Consider the following 17,806-nt stretch of genomic DNA (forward strand, 5'->3'; position numbering starts at 1 on the left):
TCACACACATGCACGAAAATTGGCACACACCTTAAACACGCCAAAACATACGAAAAAGTCTCTTGGAGCCATATCTCAAACCAAACAGGAAGTCGGATATTTTTAACTTCCTGCGGCAAAAAAGTGGCATTTTTGCAATTTCCAGGCGTTGTACTTTAACGAACTCCTCCTAGGGATTTTATCCGATCGACACCAAAATTGGGTTTTGTCATCTAAAGGCCTTGGCGATGTTAAATTGCGAAGCTTTAGAGTTTTCGTCGATGGGCGTGTCCGTGGCGGCCTCGCAAACTTTGACGATTCGCCACAAAACAGGAAGTCGGTATAACTCAGGCATGCATTATCCGATCTGCCTCAAAATGCACACATTTGATAAGAGTCCTGACCTGAACACGTTTACATGCCGATATCTAGATACAGATATAGCGCCACCTGCTGGCCACAGGAAATGACATGTTTTACAGTGTAACAAACTCCTCCCACAAATTTTTTCGTATCAGCACCAAATTTGGGTTGTGTTATCTGAAAGCTTAAGTGATGATATATTGTGAAGATCTAGAGTTTTGGCAAAGGGGCGTGTCCGTGGCGGCATGACAAACCTCAACGCTTCGCCATGGAACAAGAAGACCTTATAACTCAACCACACAATGTCTGATCTGCCTGAAACTTCACATGATTGATAAAGGTCCTCTCCTGAACACATCCCCATAACAATAATGAAGTGGGTGTGGCTATATGACTCGACAGCGCCACCTAGAAAAATTAAACGGACGAGCCCCTGATCTACGAATCACGCACATGCACGAAAATTGGCACACACCTCAAACACGCCAAAACATACGAAAAAGTCTCTTGGAGCCATATCTCAAACCCAACAGGAAGTCGACTATTTTTAACTTCCTGAGGCGAATAAGTGGCATTTTTGCAATTTCCAGGCGTTGTATTTTAACGAACTCCTCCTAGGGATTTTATCCGAACGACACCGAAATTGGGCTTTGTCATCTAAAGGCCTTGGCGATGTTAAATTGCAAAGATTAAGAGTTTTTGTCGATGGGCGTGTCTGTGGCGGCCTCACAAACTTTGACAATTCGCCACAAAACAGGAAGTCGTTATAACTCAGGCATGCTTTATCCGATCTACCTCAAAATTCACACGTTTGATAAGAGTCCTGACCTGAACACTTTAACATGCCGATATCCAGGAAAAGTTATAGCGCCACCTGCTGGCCGTAGGAAATTACATGTTTTACACTGTCACGAACTTCTCTCACAAATTTTATAGTATCAGCCCCAAATTTGGGTGGTGTCATCTAAAAGCTCTAGCGATGATATATTGTGAAAATCTAGAGTTTTCGCAAAAAGGCGTGTCTGTTGTGGCATGACAAACCTCATCGCTTCGCCATGGAACAGGAAGTCCTTATAACTCAACCACACAATGTCTGATCTGCCTGAAACTCCACATGGTTGATAAAAGTCCTCTCCTGAACACATATACATGCCAATATTAGTCAGTCATAGCGCCACCTAGTGACGGAGGGAATTTTGGCTTATAACTCAACCACACAATGTCCGATCAGCGTGAAACTTAACATAGTGGATAAAAGTCCTCTCCTGAACACATCCACATAACAATATTGAGTCTGGCATAGCGCCACCTGCTGGCAGAAGGTAGTTTTGCTAACAACTCAGCCCCACAATGTCTAATCTGCCTGAAACTTCACATGATTGCTTAAAATCCTCTTCTGAAGACATCAACATACCAACATTAAGACAGTCAAAGCGCCACCTGCTGGCAACAGGAAGTTTGGCTTATAACTCAGCCAAACAACGTCCGACCTGCCTGAAAATTCACATGGTTGATGAGATTCCTCTCCTGAAGACATCTACATACCAATCTAGAGTCACAGTCATAGCGCCACCTGCTGACAGGAGGAAGTTTGGCATAAATCTGTGATTTTCTCGGCTTCTTTATATATATCGGCTTAAAATATTATTGTTCGCTGTTCTCTATCATCCTGAGGCCACCGGGCGGCGGTGAGCCCGGGTGCGAGGTCCCTATCATCGCTGCTTGCAGCTTTAATTATTATTATTATTATTATTCTCCTCCGGAATGAATCGCGGTTTTGAGGGGCTAAACATGCCCGAAAACTCACGCAACTTTGCACACGCCTCAGAAGTGGCGAAAATTTACGTTTATTATGGGCTTCGGAAGTGGGCGTGGCAAAATGACTCGACAGCGCCACCTAGAAAAATTAAACGGACGAGCCCCCAATCCACGAATCACGCACATGCACGAAAATTGGCACACACCTCAAACATGCCAAAACATACGAAAAAGTCTCTTGGAGCCATATCTCAAACCCAACAGGAAGTTGGATATTTTGTACTTCCTGCGGCGAAAAAGTGGCGTTTTTGCCATTTCCAGGCGTTGTATTTTAACGAACTCCTCCTAGGGATTTTATCCGATCGACACCAAAATTGGGTTTTGTCATATAAAGGCCTTGGCGATGTTAAATTGCGAAGTTTTAGAGTTTTCATCGATGGGCGTGTCCGTGGCAGCCTCGCAAACTTTGACGATTCGCCACAAAACAGGAAGTCGTTATAACTCAGGCATGCATTATCAGATCTGCCTCAAAATTCACACGCTTGATAAGCGTCCTGACCTGAACACGTTTACATGCCACTATCCAGATACAGTTACAGCGCCACTTGCTGGCCACAGGAAATGACATGATTTACGGAGTTATAAACTCCACCCACAAATTTTGTTGTATCAACACCAAAATTGAGTGGTGTTATCTGAAAGCTCTAGCGATGTTATATTGTGAAGATCTAGAGTTTTCGCAGAGGGGTGTGTCCGTGGTGGCATGACAAACCTCAACGCTTCGCCATGGAACAGGAAGTCCTTATAACACAACCACACAATGTCCGATCTGCCTGAAACTTCACATGGTTGATAAACGTCATCTCTTGAACACATCCACATAACAATATTGAAGTGGGCGTGGCATAATGACTCGACAGCGCCACCTAGAAAAATTAAACGGACGAGCCCCCGATCTACGAATCACGCTCATGCACAAAAATTGGCACACACCTCAAACATCGCAAAACATACGAAAAAGTCTCTTGGAGCCATATCTCAAACCCAACAGGAAGTCGGATATTTTTAACTTCCTGTGGCGAAAAAGTGGCCATTTTCAGTCGTTGTATTTTAACAAACTCCTCCTAGGGATTTTATCTGATAAACACCAAAATTGGGTTTTGTCATCTTAAAGCCTTGGCGATGTTAAATTGCGAAGCTTTCGAGTTTTCATCGATGGGCGTGTCCGTGGCGGCCTCGCAAACTTCGATGATTCGCCACAAAACAGGAAGTCTTTATAACTCAGGGATGCATTTATCAATCTGCCTCAAAATTCACACATTTAATAACAGTCCTGACCTGATCAGGTTTACGTGCCGATATCCAGTTACAGTTATAGTGCCACCTGCTGGCCACAGGAAATGACATGTTTGACACTGTAACAAACTCCTGCCACAAACTTTCCCGTATCAGCACCAAAATAGAGTGGTGTCATCTGAAAGCTCTAGCAATGATATATTGTGAAGATCTAGAGTTTTTGCAGAGGGGCGTGTCTGTGGTGGCATGACAAACCTCAATGCTTCGCCATGGAACAGGAAGTTCTTATAACTCAACCACACAATGTCTGATCTGCCTGAAACTTAACATGGTTTATGAGAGTCCTCTCCTGAGCACATCTACAATTATATTGAGTCATAGTCATAGCGCCACCTGCTGGCAGAAGGTAGTTTGGCTTATAACTCAGCCACACAATGTCCCATGTGCCTGAAACTTCACATGGTTGATAATATTCCTCTCCGGAAGACATTTACATGCCAATCTTAAGTCACAGTTATAGCGCCACCTGCTGACAGGAGGAAGTTTGGCATAAATCTGTGATTTTCTTAGATTTTTTTTATATATTGGCTTAAATTAATATTGTTCGCTGTTCTCTGTCATCGTAAGGTCACCGGGCGGCGGTGAGCCCGGGTGCGAGGTCCCTATCATCGCTGCTTGCAGCTTTAATTAGGGACCGAGCACCGAACGGTGCAAGGCCCTATTGGAATTGCTCCGTTTATTATTATTCTTCTTCTTCTTCCGCGGAATGAATCGCGGTTTTGAGGGGCTAAACATGCCCGAAAACTCACGCAACTTTGCACACACCTCAGAAGTGGCGAAAATTTACGTTTGTTATGGGTCACGGAAGTGGGCGTGGCAAAATGACTCGACAGCGCCACCTAGAAAAATTAAACGGACGAGCCCCCGATATATGAATCACGCACATGCACGAAAATCGGCACACTCCTCAAACATGCCAAAACATACGAAAAAGTCTCTTGGAGCCATATCGCAAACCCAACAGGAAGTCGGATATTTTTAACTTCCTGCGGCGAAAAAGTGGCGTTTTTGCCATTTTCAGGTGTTGTATTTTAACGAACTCCTCCTAGGGATTTTATCCGATCAACACCAAAATTGGGTTTTGTCTTCTAAAGGCCTTGGCGATGTTAAATTGCGAAGCTTTAGAGTTTTCGTCGATGGGCGTGTCCCTGGCGGCCTCGCAAACTTTGACGATTCGCCACAAAACAGGAAGTCATTATAACTCAGTGATACATTATCCGATCTGCCTCAAAATTCACACGCTTGATAAGAGTTCTCACCTGAACACGTTTACATGCCAATATCCAGACACATTTATAGCGCCACCTGCTGGCCATAGGAAATGACATGATTTACGGAGTAACAAACTCCTCCCACAAATTTTATCGTATCAACACCAAAATTGGGTGGCGTTATCAGAAAGCTCTAGCGATGATATATTGTGAAGATCTAGAGTTTTCGCAGAGGGGCGTGTCCGTGGCGGCATGACAAACCTCAACGCTTCGCCATGGAACAGAAAGTCCTTATAACTCAACCACACAATGTCCGATCTGCCTGAAACTTCACATGGTTAATCAAATTCCTCTCCTGAACATATCCCAATAAGAATATTGAAGTGGGCGTGGCAAACCGACTCGATAGCGCCATCTAGAAAAATTAAACGGACGAGCCCCCGATCCACGAATGACGCACATGCACGGAAATTGGCACACACCTCAAACACGCCAAAACATACGAAAAAGTCTCTTGAAGCCATATCTCAAACCCAACAGAAAGTCGGATATTTTTAATTTCCTGCTGCAAAAGAGTGGCGTTTTTGGTATTTTCAGGCATTGTATTTTAACGAACTCCTCCTAGGGATTTTATCCGATCAACACCAAAATGAGGTTTTGTCATCTAAAGGCCTTGTCGATGTGAAATTGCGAAGCTCTAGAGTTTTTGTCGATGGGCGTGTCCGTGGCGGCCTCGCAAACTTTGACTCGCCACAAAACAGGAAGTCGTTATAACTCAGGCATGCATTATCCGATCTGCCTTAAAATTCACACGCTTGATTAGAGTCCTGACCTGAACACGTTTACATGACGATATCCAGATACAGATATAGCGCCACCTGCTGGCCACAGGAAATGACATGTTTTACAGTGTAACAAACTCCTCCCACAAATTTTATCATATCAGCACCAAATTATGGTTGTATTATCTGAAAGCTCTAGCGATGATATATTGTGAAGATTTAGAGTTTTTGCAGAGGGGCGTGTCTGTGGTGGCATGACAAACCTCAACGCTTCGCCATGGAACATGAAGTCCTTATAACTCAACCACACAATGTCCGATCAGCCAGAAACTTCACATGGTTGATTAAAGTCCTCTCCTGAACACATCCCCAAAACAATATTGAGTCAGTCTTAGCGTCATCTAGTGACAGAAGGAATTTTGGCTTGTAACTCAACCACACAATGTCCGATCAACGTAAAACCTAACATGGTGGATAAAAGTCCTCTTCTGAATACATCTACATAACAATATTGAGTCTGTCATAGCGCCACCTGCTGGCAGAAGGTAGTTTTGCTTATAACTCAGCCCCACAATGTCTAATCTGCCTGAAACTTCACATGGTTGATTAAATTCCTCTTCTGAAGACATCAACATACCAACATTAAGACAGTCAAAGCGCCACCTGCTGGCAACAGGAAGTTTGGCTTATAACTCAGCCAACCAACGTCCGACCTGCCTGAAAATTCACATGGTTGATAAGATTCCTCTCCTGAAGACAGCTACATACCAATCTTGAGTCACAGTCATAGCGCCACCTGCTGACAGGAGGAAGTTTGGCATAAATCTATGATTTTCTCGGCTTCTTTATATATATCGGCTTAAAATATTATTGTTCGCTGTTCTCTGTCATCCTGAGGCCACAGGGCGGCGGTGAGCCCGGGTGCGAGGTCCCTATCATCGCTGCTTGCAGCTTTAATTATTATTCTTCTTCTTCTTCTTCTTCCGCGGAATGAATCGCGGTTTTGAGGGGCTAAACATGCCCGAAAACTCACGAAACTTTGCACACGCCTCAGAAGTGGCGAAAATTTACGTTTATTATGGGCTTCGGAAGTGGGCGTGGCAAAATGACTCGACAGCGCCACCTAGAAAAATTAAAAGGACGAGCCCCTGATCCACGAATCACGCGCATGCACGAAAATTGGCACACACCTCAAACATGCCAAAACATACGAAAAAGTCTCTTGGAGCCATATATCAAACCCAACAGGAAGTCAGATATTTTTAACTTCCTGCGGCGAAAAAGTGGCGTTTTTGCCATTTCCAGGCGTTGTATTTTAACGAACTCCTCCTAGGGATTTTATCCGATCGACACCAAAATTGGGTTTTGTCATCTAAAGGCATTGGCGATGTTAAATTGCGAAGCTTTAGAGTTTTCGTCGATGGGCGTGTCCGTGGCGGCCTCGCAAACTTTGACGATTCGCCACAAAAGAGGAAGTCGTTATTACTCAGGCATGCATTATCAGATCTGCCTCAAAATTCACATGTTTAATAACAGTCCTGACCTGAACACGTTTACATGCCACTATCCAGATACAGTTACAGCGCCACCTGCTGGCCACAGGAAATGACATGATTTACGGAGTTATAAACTCCTCCCACAAATTTTATCGTATCAACACCAAAATTGAGTGGTGTTATCTGAAAGCTCTAGTGATGTTATATTGTGAAGATCTAGAGTTTTCGGAGAGGGGCGTATCTGTGGCGGCATGACAAACCTCAATGCTTCGCCATGGAACAGGAAGTCCTTATAACTCAACCACACAATGTCCGATCTGCCTGAAACTTCACATGGTTGATAAACCTCATCTCTTGAACACATCCACATAACAATATTGAAGTGGGCGTGACAAAATGACTCGACAGCGCCACCTAGAAAAATTTTACGGACGAGCCCCCGAGCTACGAATCACGCACATGCACGAAAATTGGCACACACCTCAAACATGCCAAAACATACGAAAAAGTCTCTTGGAGCCATATCTCAAACCCAACAGGAAGTCAGATATTATTAACTTCCTGCGGCGAAAAAGTGGCATTTTTGCCATTTCCAGGCGTTGTATTTTAACAAACTCCTCCTAGGGATTTTATTTAATCAACACCAAAATTGGGTTTTGTCATCTTAAAGCCTTGGTGATAATAAATTGCGAAGCTTTAGAGTTTTCATCGATGGGCGTGTCCGTGGCGGCCTCGCAAACTTTGACGATTCGCCACAAAAGAGGAAGTCGTTATAACTCAGGCATGCATTACCCGATCTGCCTCAAAATCCACACGCTTGATAAGCATCCTGACCTGAACACGTTTACATGCCAATATCCAGATACAGTTACAGCGCCACCTGCTGGCCACAGGAAATGACATGATTTACGGAGTAACAAACTCCTCCCACAAATTTTATCGTATCAACACCAAAATTGAGTGGTGTCATCTGAAAGCTCTAGCGATGATATATTGTGAAGATCTAGAGTTTTCGCAGAGGGGCGTGTCCGTGGCGGTATGACAAACCTCAACGCTTCGCCATGGAACAGGAAGTCCTTATAACTCAACCACACAATGTCCGATCTGCCTGAAACTTCACATGGTTGATAAACGTCATCTCTTGAATACATCCACATAACAATATTGAAGTGGGCGTGGCAAAATGACTCGACAGCGCCACCTAGAAAAATTAAACGGACGAGCCCTCGATCTACGAATCACGCACATGCACAAAAATTGGCACACACCTCAAACATGGCAAAACATACGAAAAAGTCTCTTGGAGCCATATCTCAAACCCAACAGGAAGTCGGATATTTTTAACTTCCTATGGCGAAAAAGTGGCGCTTTTGCCATTTTCAGGTGTTGTATTTTAACGAACTCCTCCTAGGGATTTTATCTGATAAACACCAAAATTGGGTTTTGTCATCTTAAAGCCTTGGTGATGTTAAATTGCGAAGCTTTAGAGTTTTCATCGATGGGCGTGTCCGTGGCGGCCTCGCAAACTTTGATGATTCGCCACAAAACAGGAAGTCTTTATAACTCTGGCATGCATTATCCGATCTGCCTCAAAATTCACACATTTAATAACAGTCCTGACCTGATCAGGTTTACGTGCCGATATCCAGTTACAGTTATAGCGCCACCTGCTGGCCACAGGAAATGACATGTTTGACACTGTAACAAACTCCTTCCACAAACTTTCCCGTATCAGCACCAAAATAGAGTGGTGTCATCTGAAAGCTCTAGCGATGATATATTGTGAAGATCTAGAGTTTTTGCAGAGGGGCGTGTCCGTGGCGGCATGACAAACCTCAACGCTTCGCCATGGAACAGGAATTTCTTATAACTCAACCACACAATGTCTGATCTGCCTGAAACTTCACATGATTGATAAAAGTCCTCTTCTGAGCACATCTACATTATAATATTGAGTCAGTCATAGCGCCACCTGCTGGCAGAAGGTAGTTTGGCTTGTAACTCGGCCACACAATGTCCGATCTGCCTGAAACTTCACATGGTTGATGAAAGTCCTCTCTTGAGCACATTTACATAATATTATTGAGACAGAGTCATAGCGCCACCTGCTGGCAGAAGAAATTTTGGCTTGTAACTCGGTCACACAATGTCAGATCTGCATAAAATGTCACATGGTTGATGAAAGTCCTCTCCTAAACACATCTACATAATAATATTGAGTCTTTTATAGCGCCACCTGCTGGCAGAATGTAGTTTGTCTTAAAACACAATCTCCACACAATCTCTGATCTGCCTGAAATTTCACATGGTTGATAAAAGTCCGCTCCTGAACACATCCACATAACAATATTGAGTCAGTCATAGCGCCACCTGCTGGCAGAAGAAATTTTGTCTTGTAACTCGGCCACACAATGTCAGATCTGCCTAAAATGTCACATGGTTGATGAAAGTCCTCTCCTAAACACATCCACATAACAATATTGAGTCAGTCATAACGCCACCTGCTGGCAGAAGATAGTTTGGCTTATAACTCAGCCACAAAATGTCCCATGTGCCTGAAACTTCACATGGTTGATAACATTCCTCTCCGGAAGACATCTACATGCCAATCTTAAGTCACAGTTATAGCGCCACCTGCTGACAGGAGGAAGTTTGGCATAAATCTGTGATTTTCTTAGATTTTTTAAAATATATTGGCTTAAATTATTATTGTTCGCTGTTCTCTGTCATCGTAAGGTCACCGGGCGGCAGTGAGCCCGGGTGCGAGGTCCCTATCATCGCTGCTTGCAGCTTTAATTATGGTTTGTTCTGTAAACAAATATAGCTTAAAGGGTCACGAAACACCAAAACACATGTGTTGAGCTGTTGACAGTGGTATATGTGTCCCACACTGCTAAAAACACTATTAGGACACCTATATTTCACTAAAAAGTGTAAATTGGTTGTTTTTGCATTATTACAAGCAAATTCGTACTTCCTGTTTGAAACTAATTTTTGAAGCTGCGTCACGGTCATGAGATAATAGCGTGTATTCCAGCGTGCAGACTGGACGTCTGTACCAGAGTGTGTCTTATTACGTCTAACAGTGTGCTGCATTAATGCATGAGTAAGGCTTGGGTCAAACCAATCAGCGCGCTCTATTGTACAACTTCAAAAATATTCATTATTGTCACCGTGTTTACACCACAAAGACGCCACGTTGTGTTGGCAAAACAAGCGTGAAGTGCTGCTTTATAGTTTGCTGCAGTTAAGTTTCGTTTTCATTTTCTCTCTGTGAGAGCTCAGCTGGAGTCACGTGTGGATTAACAGTGTACGCGACGCGCGACAACAATAACTTGCGTGTCTAAGGAGGATTATTGTTTACCTGAGAGCTGTTCTCATCTGCAAACGCTGAGATCCGGATTCGCTTGTAGTCTCCTCTTAATAAAGACGCGGCTCTAGTTGCTGGTGATTGTCCTGTCTCTACAGATTTGGTAAGTGAGCGTCCAGTGCTCTTTGTTTATTCAGTTTGTTCGTATCGAATTATGTTTACTATTGCACTGAGTGCAGAAATGTTAGCACCGCATTTTGTGACCGGAATAACACACGCGGCTTTCTGACACTACCTGCCGTGTGCATCTAAGTTTCCGGGAAATGCTGAGTTTTTTTTTTCTCTCATTCGCCGTGCGGTATCAAACATTGCATGAAGATTACACGCTTGCAGCAGCTCCTCGAATCAAATATCTCGTTTGTCGCGAGAGACATGAATGAATTCCCTGAATGAAAGAGCCAAACTGCAGTTAAAGTCCAACATTTAATAATTTGGCAAATAATTCGACTGATTAATTTAGGACGATTGTAAGGGCCAACAGCGTTATGAGGCCTCTAGAGATACTATTAGGTGCCCACCAGACCCCTCTCAAAAGAGCGGGAGGGGGCGCTCTTCACTTTCGGCCCTTCCAACCCCCCTGGGGCTCTTCACTTTCGTCCATGACTACAACCAACCATCACCCCCCCCCCCCCTCCTTGGTTCCCTCCCTACCTAGTTTGTTCTCCTCGTTCTCCTTCGCCTCAACCCCCCTTTTAGTATCGTCCGCTACACTCTCAAAATGTTGGCATTGGACCTGTACCACCCAGCCCCCCCCCCCCCCCCCCCCGTATATATATATATATATATATTTTGTATATATATTACTATTTTTTTTCTGTGAAAACACAATGGTTACATTTTATTTATTTATTTATTTTTATACCTTTAATACAAAGCATTTCCCAGCGATGGGTTGCAGCTGGAAGGCATCCGCTGCGTAAAACGCGTGCTGGATAAGTCGACGGTTCATTCCGCTGTGGCGACCCCTGATTAATAAAGGGACCAAGCCGAAAAGAAAAGAAATAAATGAATGACAAAAGCTCTGTAGAGTGTAGACAGGAAAGCACAGGTCACCACAACACCTGGAATATGTCAACATGCTAACCGTAATGCTAGCAGTGCTGACATGAACTGTTTCTTCTGCCTGTAGGTGGGTTCTCCAGGATTCCTCCTGATCAGCGGGCTGACGGAGCCTGTAGTGAAGGCCTTCTCCTTCATCGTAGACCTGGTGGAGAAGTACCGCAGTGGGCAGGGGCGGCGTCCCGACAGCGCAGGGGCGTCCCTAGAGTCCCGGCGAGCCTTCAAGACACTGGTGGAGGAACTGGAAGACCGGCACACACTGGAGCTGCTGGCGCTGCCGGTGCGAGTGAAGGAGGCGCTGCTGGAGCTGGTCAGACTGGCCGGAAACACACACACTCACACACTGCAGAACCCAGAAAACAGACACACACACACATTGCAGGACCCGCCGACCACACTGCAGGAGAACGGAGGAGTGCATGAAGCGTCTGATAATAATAATAGCGCAGAGAGCTCACATTCACAGCGGCCACTCTTGGGTAAGCTACTTCAAGAAGGAGGAGCTTTTATGTAGAAAAGACTGTTGTGTGTGTCAGCAGTGTGTGAATATCTCCAGCCTCTAATGGTGAACATGAATTAATTCTATTTTATATAATCAGACTTGATAATTCAAACACTTTGATTGACGTTCTTTCTTTTGTACATGTAATCAGAGGGGATAAGCCCCGCCCACTGGTGCCCATCTCTCCATCTCATTAGCATAATCAACAGCCCTGAGTGAGAAGCAGCCGTCTGTCCATTAGCCGTTAGAGCGTTTGAGGTGCTGAGGATAACAACAGCATAGACTAAGAGGATTATAGATGTCGAGTTTTAGATGAACAGCGACAGGAGCGACATAGACTGACAGAAGCATGAAGCAAACACTCACACTGAACAGGGCCGGCGCTTCCATAGAGGCGGCCTAGGCGGTTGCCTAGGGCGGCAGAATAGAGAGGTTGACGTCCGGAACACCTCCCTCAACCACCCGCGTTCTCAGTTATATCCACGCCCCCCCCACCTATTTTTTTTTCAATTTCATCCGCGACTTTGATAACCAGTCACTTTCGTTTTCACTTTCGGGTTGAGAGCGGCGTGATCGTCCTTTGCCTAGAGCGGCAGTTCAGCTTGCTCTGGCCCTGACACTGAAGCACACATGCACACCTGACCAGCACTCACAACATATACACTGCTGCTACTATAATGACACGTAAGCATTTGTAGCTCCGCCCTCTTCTGAAAAGAGCACAATCTCATTTGCATTTAAAGCGACAGTCACCAAAACACCACAATTAGGATCAAAGCCTGAAAGGGTCAGTTTCAGAGAGCTGGAGAACATTATCTCTGTGCTACACATTGTTCCTCTTCCCAATCAGGAATGCATGATTATGTGCTGTCATGGCTTTACAATCAAAAAATCTCATCATAATGGAAGTAAACAGGGCCAAAAAGATTTAAACAGCTTGACATTTGAACAACACACAAGGGTTAAAGTGTTACCCTTCATTTTCCCCAAGGTTTCACCCTGGACTCAAGACACTTTCAGACTCCAGAGCCTCCACAACCTGACCGGCCGCCGGAAAGCAGCGGATGTGGAGAGGAGTTCCAGCACCTGCTCAAGTTCTTCACCGCTATGGGCTTCACAGAGGCGGTGGTGCGCAGCGTTCTGGCCCGAACCGGCCCTAAAGAAGCCTCGCAACTCCTCGATTTAATCCAGCAGGAGCAGGACAAAACCGATCAGCAAAACCAGCTCGGTTCTGGAGAAATGCACGCAGTGGAGAGACCGGAGGCTAATCAAACTGATGCTAAACAGGAGGACTTTGTGTTGGGAGTGTTGAAGGCGGCGGCGGCGACCTGCGGGTATACGGAGGAGCATGTGATGGAGGTGTACGGGAATCTGCCTGAGATAAAGCCTCACGAGCTGCTCATGCAGCTGCAGAAACAGGAGCACGCGCACTTCAATGGGCTCAGAAATGGCAGCCAGCAAGCGGATTGGACAACTGAGCAAAATTCAAGGTCAGATTCGGTTCATGACAATATCCGATTTTATCGTTGCGATTCATTGCAGAAGCTTTTTGAAACACCACTACAAATGCAGTATGCACTACGTCAGGGGTGGCCAACCCTGTTCCTGGAGATCGACCTTCCTGCAGATTTCAGTTGCAACCCATATCAAACACACCTGCCTGTAATTATCAGTGGTGTTCAGGTCCTAATTAATGGGTTCAGGTGTGTTTGATATGAATAGCAACTGAAACCTGCAGGAAGGTGGCTCTCCAGGAACAGGGTTGGCCAACCCTGCACTACATTATCAATACGTCTTTTGAGTGTGCAAGTTATTTTGGTTGCAGTTAATCACGATTAGTCTTTGCCCAGCACTAATTATCATGATATATTGAATTGTTATCTGCATATGTCCAGGTCATATGTTGAGAACCTGGACCCTGGGAGCAGAAACAGAGCCTCAAACCATGAGTCCTCCGAACCGGTGAGCATTCCCGGGTCTGGATCCACAGTCAAGGGCCCGCCGCAGATGACGTACTCCTGGGAAAACATGACTTCAGATATTCACCCAGTGAATTCCTACAGCCAATCGCCTCCGAATGTCAAACAGAGCCTGGATGTTACCTCAGCGAAGTTTTCGAATACTATACCTAAAGCAAAGCCAGAGCGAGGGGCCGTGGCGTCTGTGGTGACGGGACCCCAGCGGTTCCTGGAGGGCCTGAAGAAACCCTTCAGTCTGCAGCTGTCGGACCAGCCTGGAGACGCTCAGCTGCGGCACGTCATCATCGACGGCAGTAATGTGGCCATGAGGTACACTTACACACCTCTACACACACATGAAAGCATACGCATGTTTTTAAATCTATACTACAGTAAAGTATAGACCATTTCAATGTAGTGATGTCATTGGCCCAGGAACACTTCCTGCTTGTTGTCAAACTATTGGCTAATTGTAACAAGAGTCGATTCAATCGTAACTTAGCTTTATGCCAGCTATCGTAACATTATTTATCAATATATATATATGCTGTGGTAATTCAACAGTTCCTATGGTAACACAACAACTACAGTAATTATTATGTTGTGGTGATTCAACAGTTGCTAGGGTAACACAACAACTGTAGCAATTAATCTGTTGTGGTGAGTCAACAGTTGCTATGGTAACACAACAACTGTAGCAATTAATCTGTTGTGGTGAGTCAACAGTTGCTATGGTAACACAACAACTGTAGCAATTAATCTGTTGTGGTGATTCAACAGTTGCTATGGTAACACAACAACTATACCAATTAATCTGTTGTGGTGATTCAACAGTTGCTATGGTAAGACAACAACTAGCAAATAATCTGTTGCAGCAATTATACAGTTGCTATGGTAACACAACAACTATACCAATTAATATATTGTGGTGATTCAACAGTTGCTATGATAACACAACAACTGTAGCAATTAATCTCTTGTGGTGATTCTACAGTTGCTATGGTAACACTACTATTACAGTAATTATTACGTTGTGGTTTGCTATGATAACACAACAACTGTAGCAATTAATCTGTTGTGGTGGTTCTACAGTTGCTATGGTAACAACAACTATAGCAATTATTCTGTTTTGTGACTCTACAGTTGCTAGGGTAACACAACAACTGTAGAAATTAATCTGTTGTGGTGATTCAACAGTTGCCATGGTAACACAACAACTGTAGCAATTAATCTGTTGTGGCGATTCCACAGTTATATATAGATTTTTTGGGATTCTCAGAAGCTACGGAAATTGAAAATGTACAACAGGAAGCACGTTAGTGCCATTGTTATTGTTTATATCCCTCAAAATGGTCTAATAATCTATTTTGGTGAATCTCTAGTTGATATGGTAATACAAGGACAGTAGCAGTTCATCTGCTGTGGTGATTCTATAGTTTCCATGGTAACACAACAGCTGTAGCAATTAATCTATTGTGGTGATTCTACAGTTGCTGTGGTAACACAACTATAGCAATTGAGGATCTAACAATCCACCATTGCTGCATCCGAAACCGCATACTTCCATACTGTATAGTATGCTAAAATCAGTATGCTAGCTGAGTAGTATGTCCGAATTCATATAATTCGAAAATCAGTATGCAAGAGGTACCAGGATGACTTAATACTTCCGGTGAGATTCTGGAGTGCGCATCCCATGCACGCTGCGATATCCCATGATGCCCCACGTGAGAATTTGTGAATGGGAGTAAAGCGACGCAACTGACGCAGGTAGGTCATGTGACCATGACAAAATGGCGAGTGTAGTACGTCCGAATTCCATTCATACTTCTTACATTCATACTGTATAGAACGTTGTTATTAGACTATTTTCCCCCCTTCTGTTCACATTAGTTTACGCATATTTTAATAATTTGCATTATGGCAGAAAATATATTATATTTTGCAAAAATGTGCTGCATTAAAGAGAAAAGTGAAAGGCCTTTTCACCTTAAATTTGTTTTAAGTAATTTTGTAAAAAAATCGTGACTATTTTATGAATCGTATCGAATCGTGAGTTAGGCGAATCGTTACAGCCCTAATAGCAAATAATCTGTTGGGGTGATTATACAGTTGCTGTGGTAACACAACAATTATAGCAATTAATATGTTGTGATGATTCTACAGTTACTATGGTAACACAAGAACTGTAGCAATTATTATGTGGTGGTGATTCTACAGTTGGCATGATAACACAACATGTGTAGCTATTAATCTGTTGTGGTGATTATACAGTTGCCATGGTAACACAAGACCTATAGCAATTATTCTGTTTGGAGATTCTACAGTTGTTTGGGTGACAAAACAACTGTAGCAATACATTTTTTGTGGTGATTCAACAGTTGCTATGGTAACACAACAACTATACCAATTATTCTGTTCTGTGATTCTACAGTTGCTAGGGTAACACAACAACTGTAGCGATTAATCTGTAGTGGTGATTCAACAGTTGTCATGGTAACACAACGACTGTCACAATTAATCTGTTGTGGTGATTTAACAGTTGCCATAGTAACAAAACAACTATAGCAATTAATCTGTTGTGGAGATTCAAATGTTGCCATGGTAACACAACAACTATCGTAATTGATCTGTTGTGGTGATTCAACAGTTGTCATGGTAACACAACAACTGTAGCAATTAATCTGTTGTGGAGATTTAAATGCTGCCATGGTAACACAACAACTATCGCAATTGATCTGTTGTGGTGATTTAACAGTTGCCATGGCAACACAACAACTATACCAATTAATATGTAGTGGTTATTCTCCAGTTGCTATGTGAGAAATTCAAACAGTGACAAAATTTACATTAGACGATGTAAACCTGATATAAAGCTTGCAGTTTTTCACAGAAGATTTGATGAGAAACTGAAGTATGATGGGGTGACTTCAAAAAAACTCCTTGATCCATTTAAGCGGAAGTGACAAACTACAAGCTTTGGATGTTTATAGGTTTATATCTTCTAAATGTGAATTTTGTTTTTGAGCACACTAGATTATAAATATCTTTAAGACCAACACACTGACACTAACATCTAAAAAGCTTTATTTTCATTTCATGAGACCTTCAAACCTGATAATAAGAAGAGTAAGACTCCTTAGAACTATACACTATAACTATCACTATATTCTCTCCTGAAAACTGATATTAGCATAGGGACAGTGAGACAGGAATATACTGATTGGGAGTGAAATGAAACACACCCAGTGATTATTGGCAAAAGTATTTCCAGTATAAAGCACCAAGATAAATCCTGTTATTTTGTGTAAATGATCCTTGTGGTCCGCAGTCATGGTCTGGGGGTGTTTTTCTCCTGTCGAGGCATCGCTCTGGCTGTCCAGCACTTCTGGGCTGAAGGGCATCGAGAAATCATGGTGTTCGTCCCGCAGTGGAGGCAGAAGAACAACTCCAAGATTAAAGGTGACGCTCATATATACAGTGCTCAGCATTATTGAGCTCACCCTTCACTGATCTCTCTTGTACATGAATATTTGCTTTACAGTAATATATTAGTGCAGATACATTAGATTAGTCAGAACCAAAGACAAAACTGATCAACTAATCTAACAGAAACACTGAAGATCACTGAACAAACACTACTACACACATTTATATGTGGCGGAAATATCAAATTGAATTTTAGCAAACAGGAAAAATCAAGAAATATGTGAGAAATATTCATTATATTAGAATTTTTGTAGTAATTATTTTGAATGTAAATCTGTTCTCTCTCTATTCCTTAAAATGTTCGATGACCAAACTCTTATTTTAACCCATATACATTAATCAAGATTAAGAGCCATCAGAGCAGAGTAGGGCCATCTGATCAGTCACAGTGGAATATCTGACCAGTCAGTGTGAATCAAGGCCATTTGACCAATCAGAGCAGAGCACCTTAATTTGACTAATCAGAGTGGGGTCAAGTAGGGC

General features: G+C 43.3%; 2 protein-coding genes across 5 annotated transcripts in view; one reads left to right on the forward strand and one right to left on the reverse strand.

The window, feature by feature from the left end:
• The window catches only part of si:cabz01076231.1, a 758,238-nt gene that overhangs the window by 650,746 nt on the left and 89,686 nt on the right, over positions 1-17,806 (reverse strand). The window lies entirely within an intron of this gene.
• The window catches only part of khnyn (KH and NYN domain containing), a 38,949-nt gene that overhangs the window by 10,786 nt on the left and 10,357 nt on the right, over positions 1-17,806 (forward strand). For all 4 annotated transcript variants that reach the window (XR_012382952.1, XR_012382953.1, XM_005166301.6 and 1 more), the window contains exons 4-7: positions 11,445-11,853; positions 12,868-13,366; positions 13,772-14,164; positions 17,166-17,296. Coding sequence is in view for 2 of the 4 variants with exons in the window: in XM_005166301.6 (XP_005166358.2) it covers positions 11,445-11,853; positions 12,868-13,366; positions 13,772-14,164; positions 17,166-17,296 (1,432 nt within the window). In the remaining 2 variants the exon portion in view is untranslated. The remainder of the gene's footprint in view (positions 1-11,444; positions 11,854-12,867; positions 13,367-13,771; positions 14,165-17,165; positions 17,297-17,806) is intronic.

The sequence above is a fragment of the Danio rerio genome, chromosome 7, assembly GCF_049306965.1.
Source record: "Danio rerio strain Tuebingen ecotype United States chromosome 7, GRCz12tu, whole genome shotgun sequence".
Taxonomy (NCBI): Eukaryota; Metazoa; Chordata; class Actinopteri; order Cypriniformes; family Danionidae; genus Danio; species Danio rerio.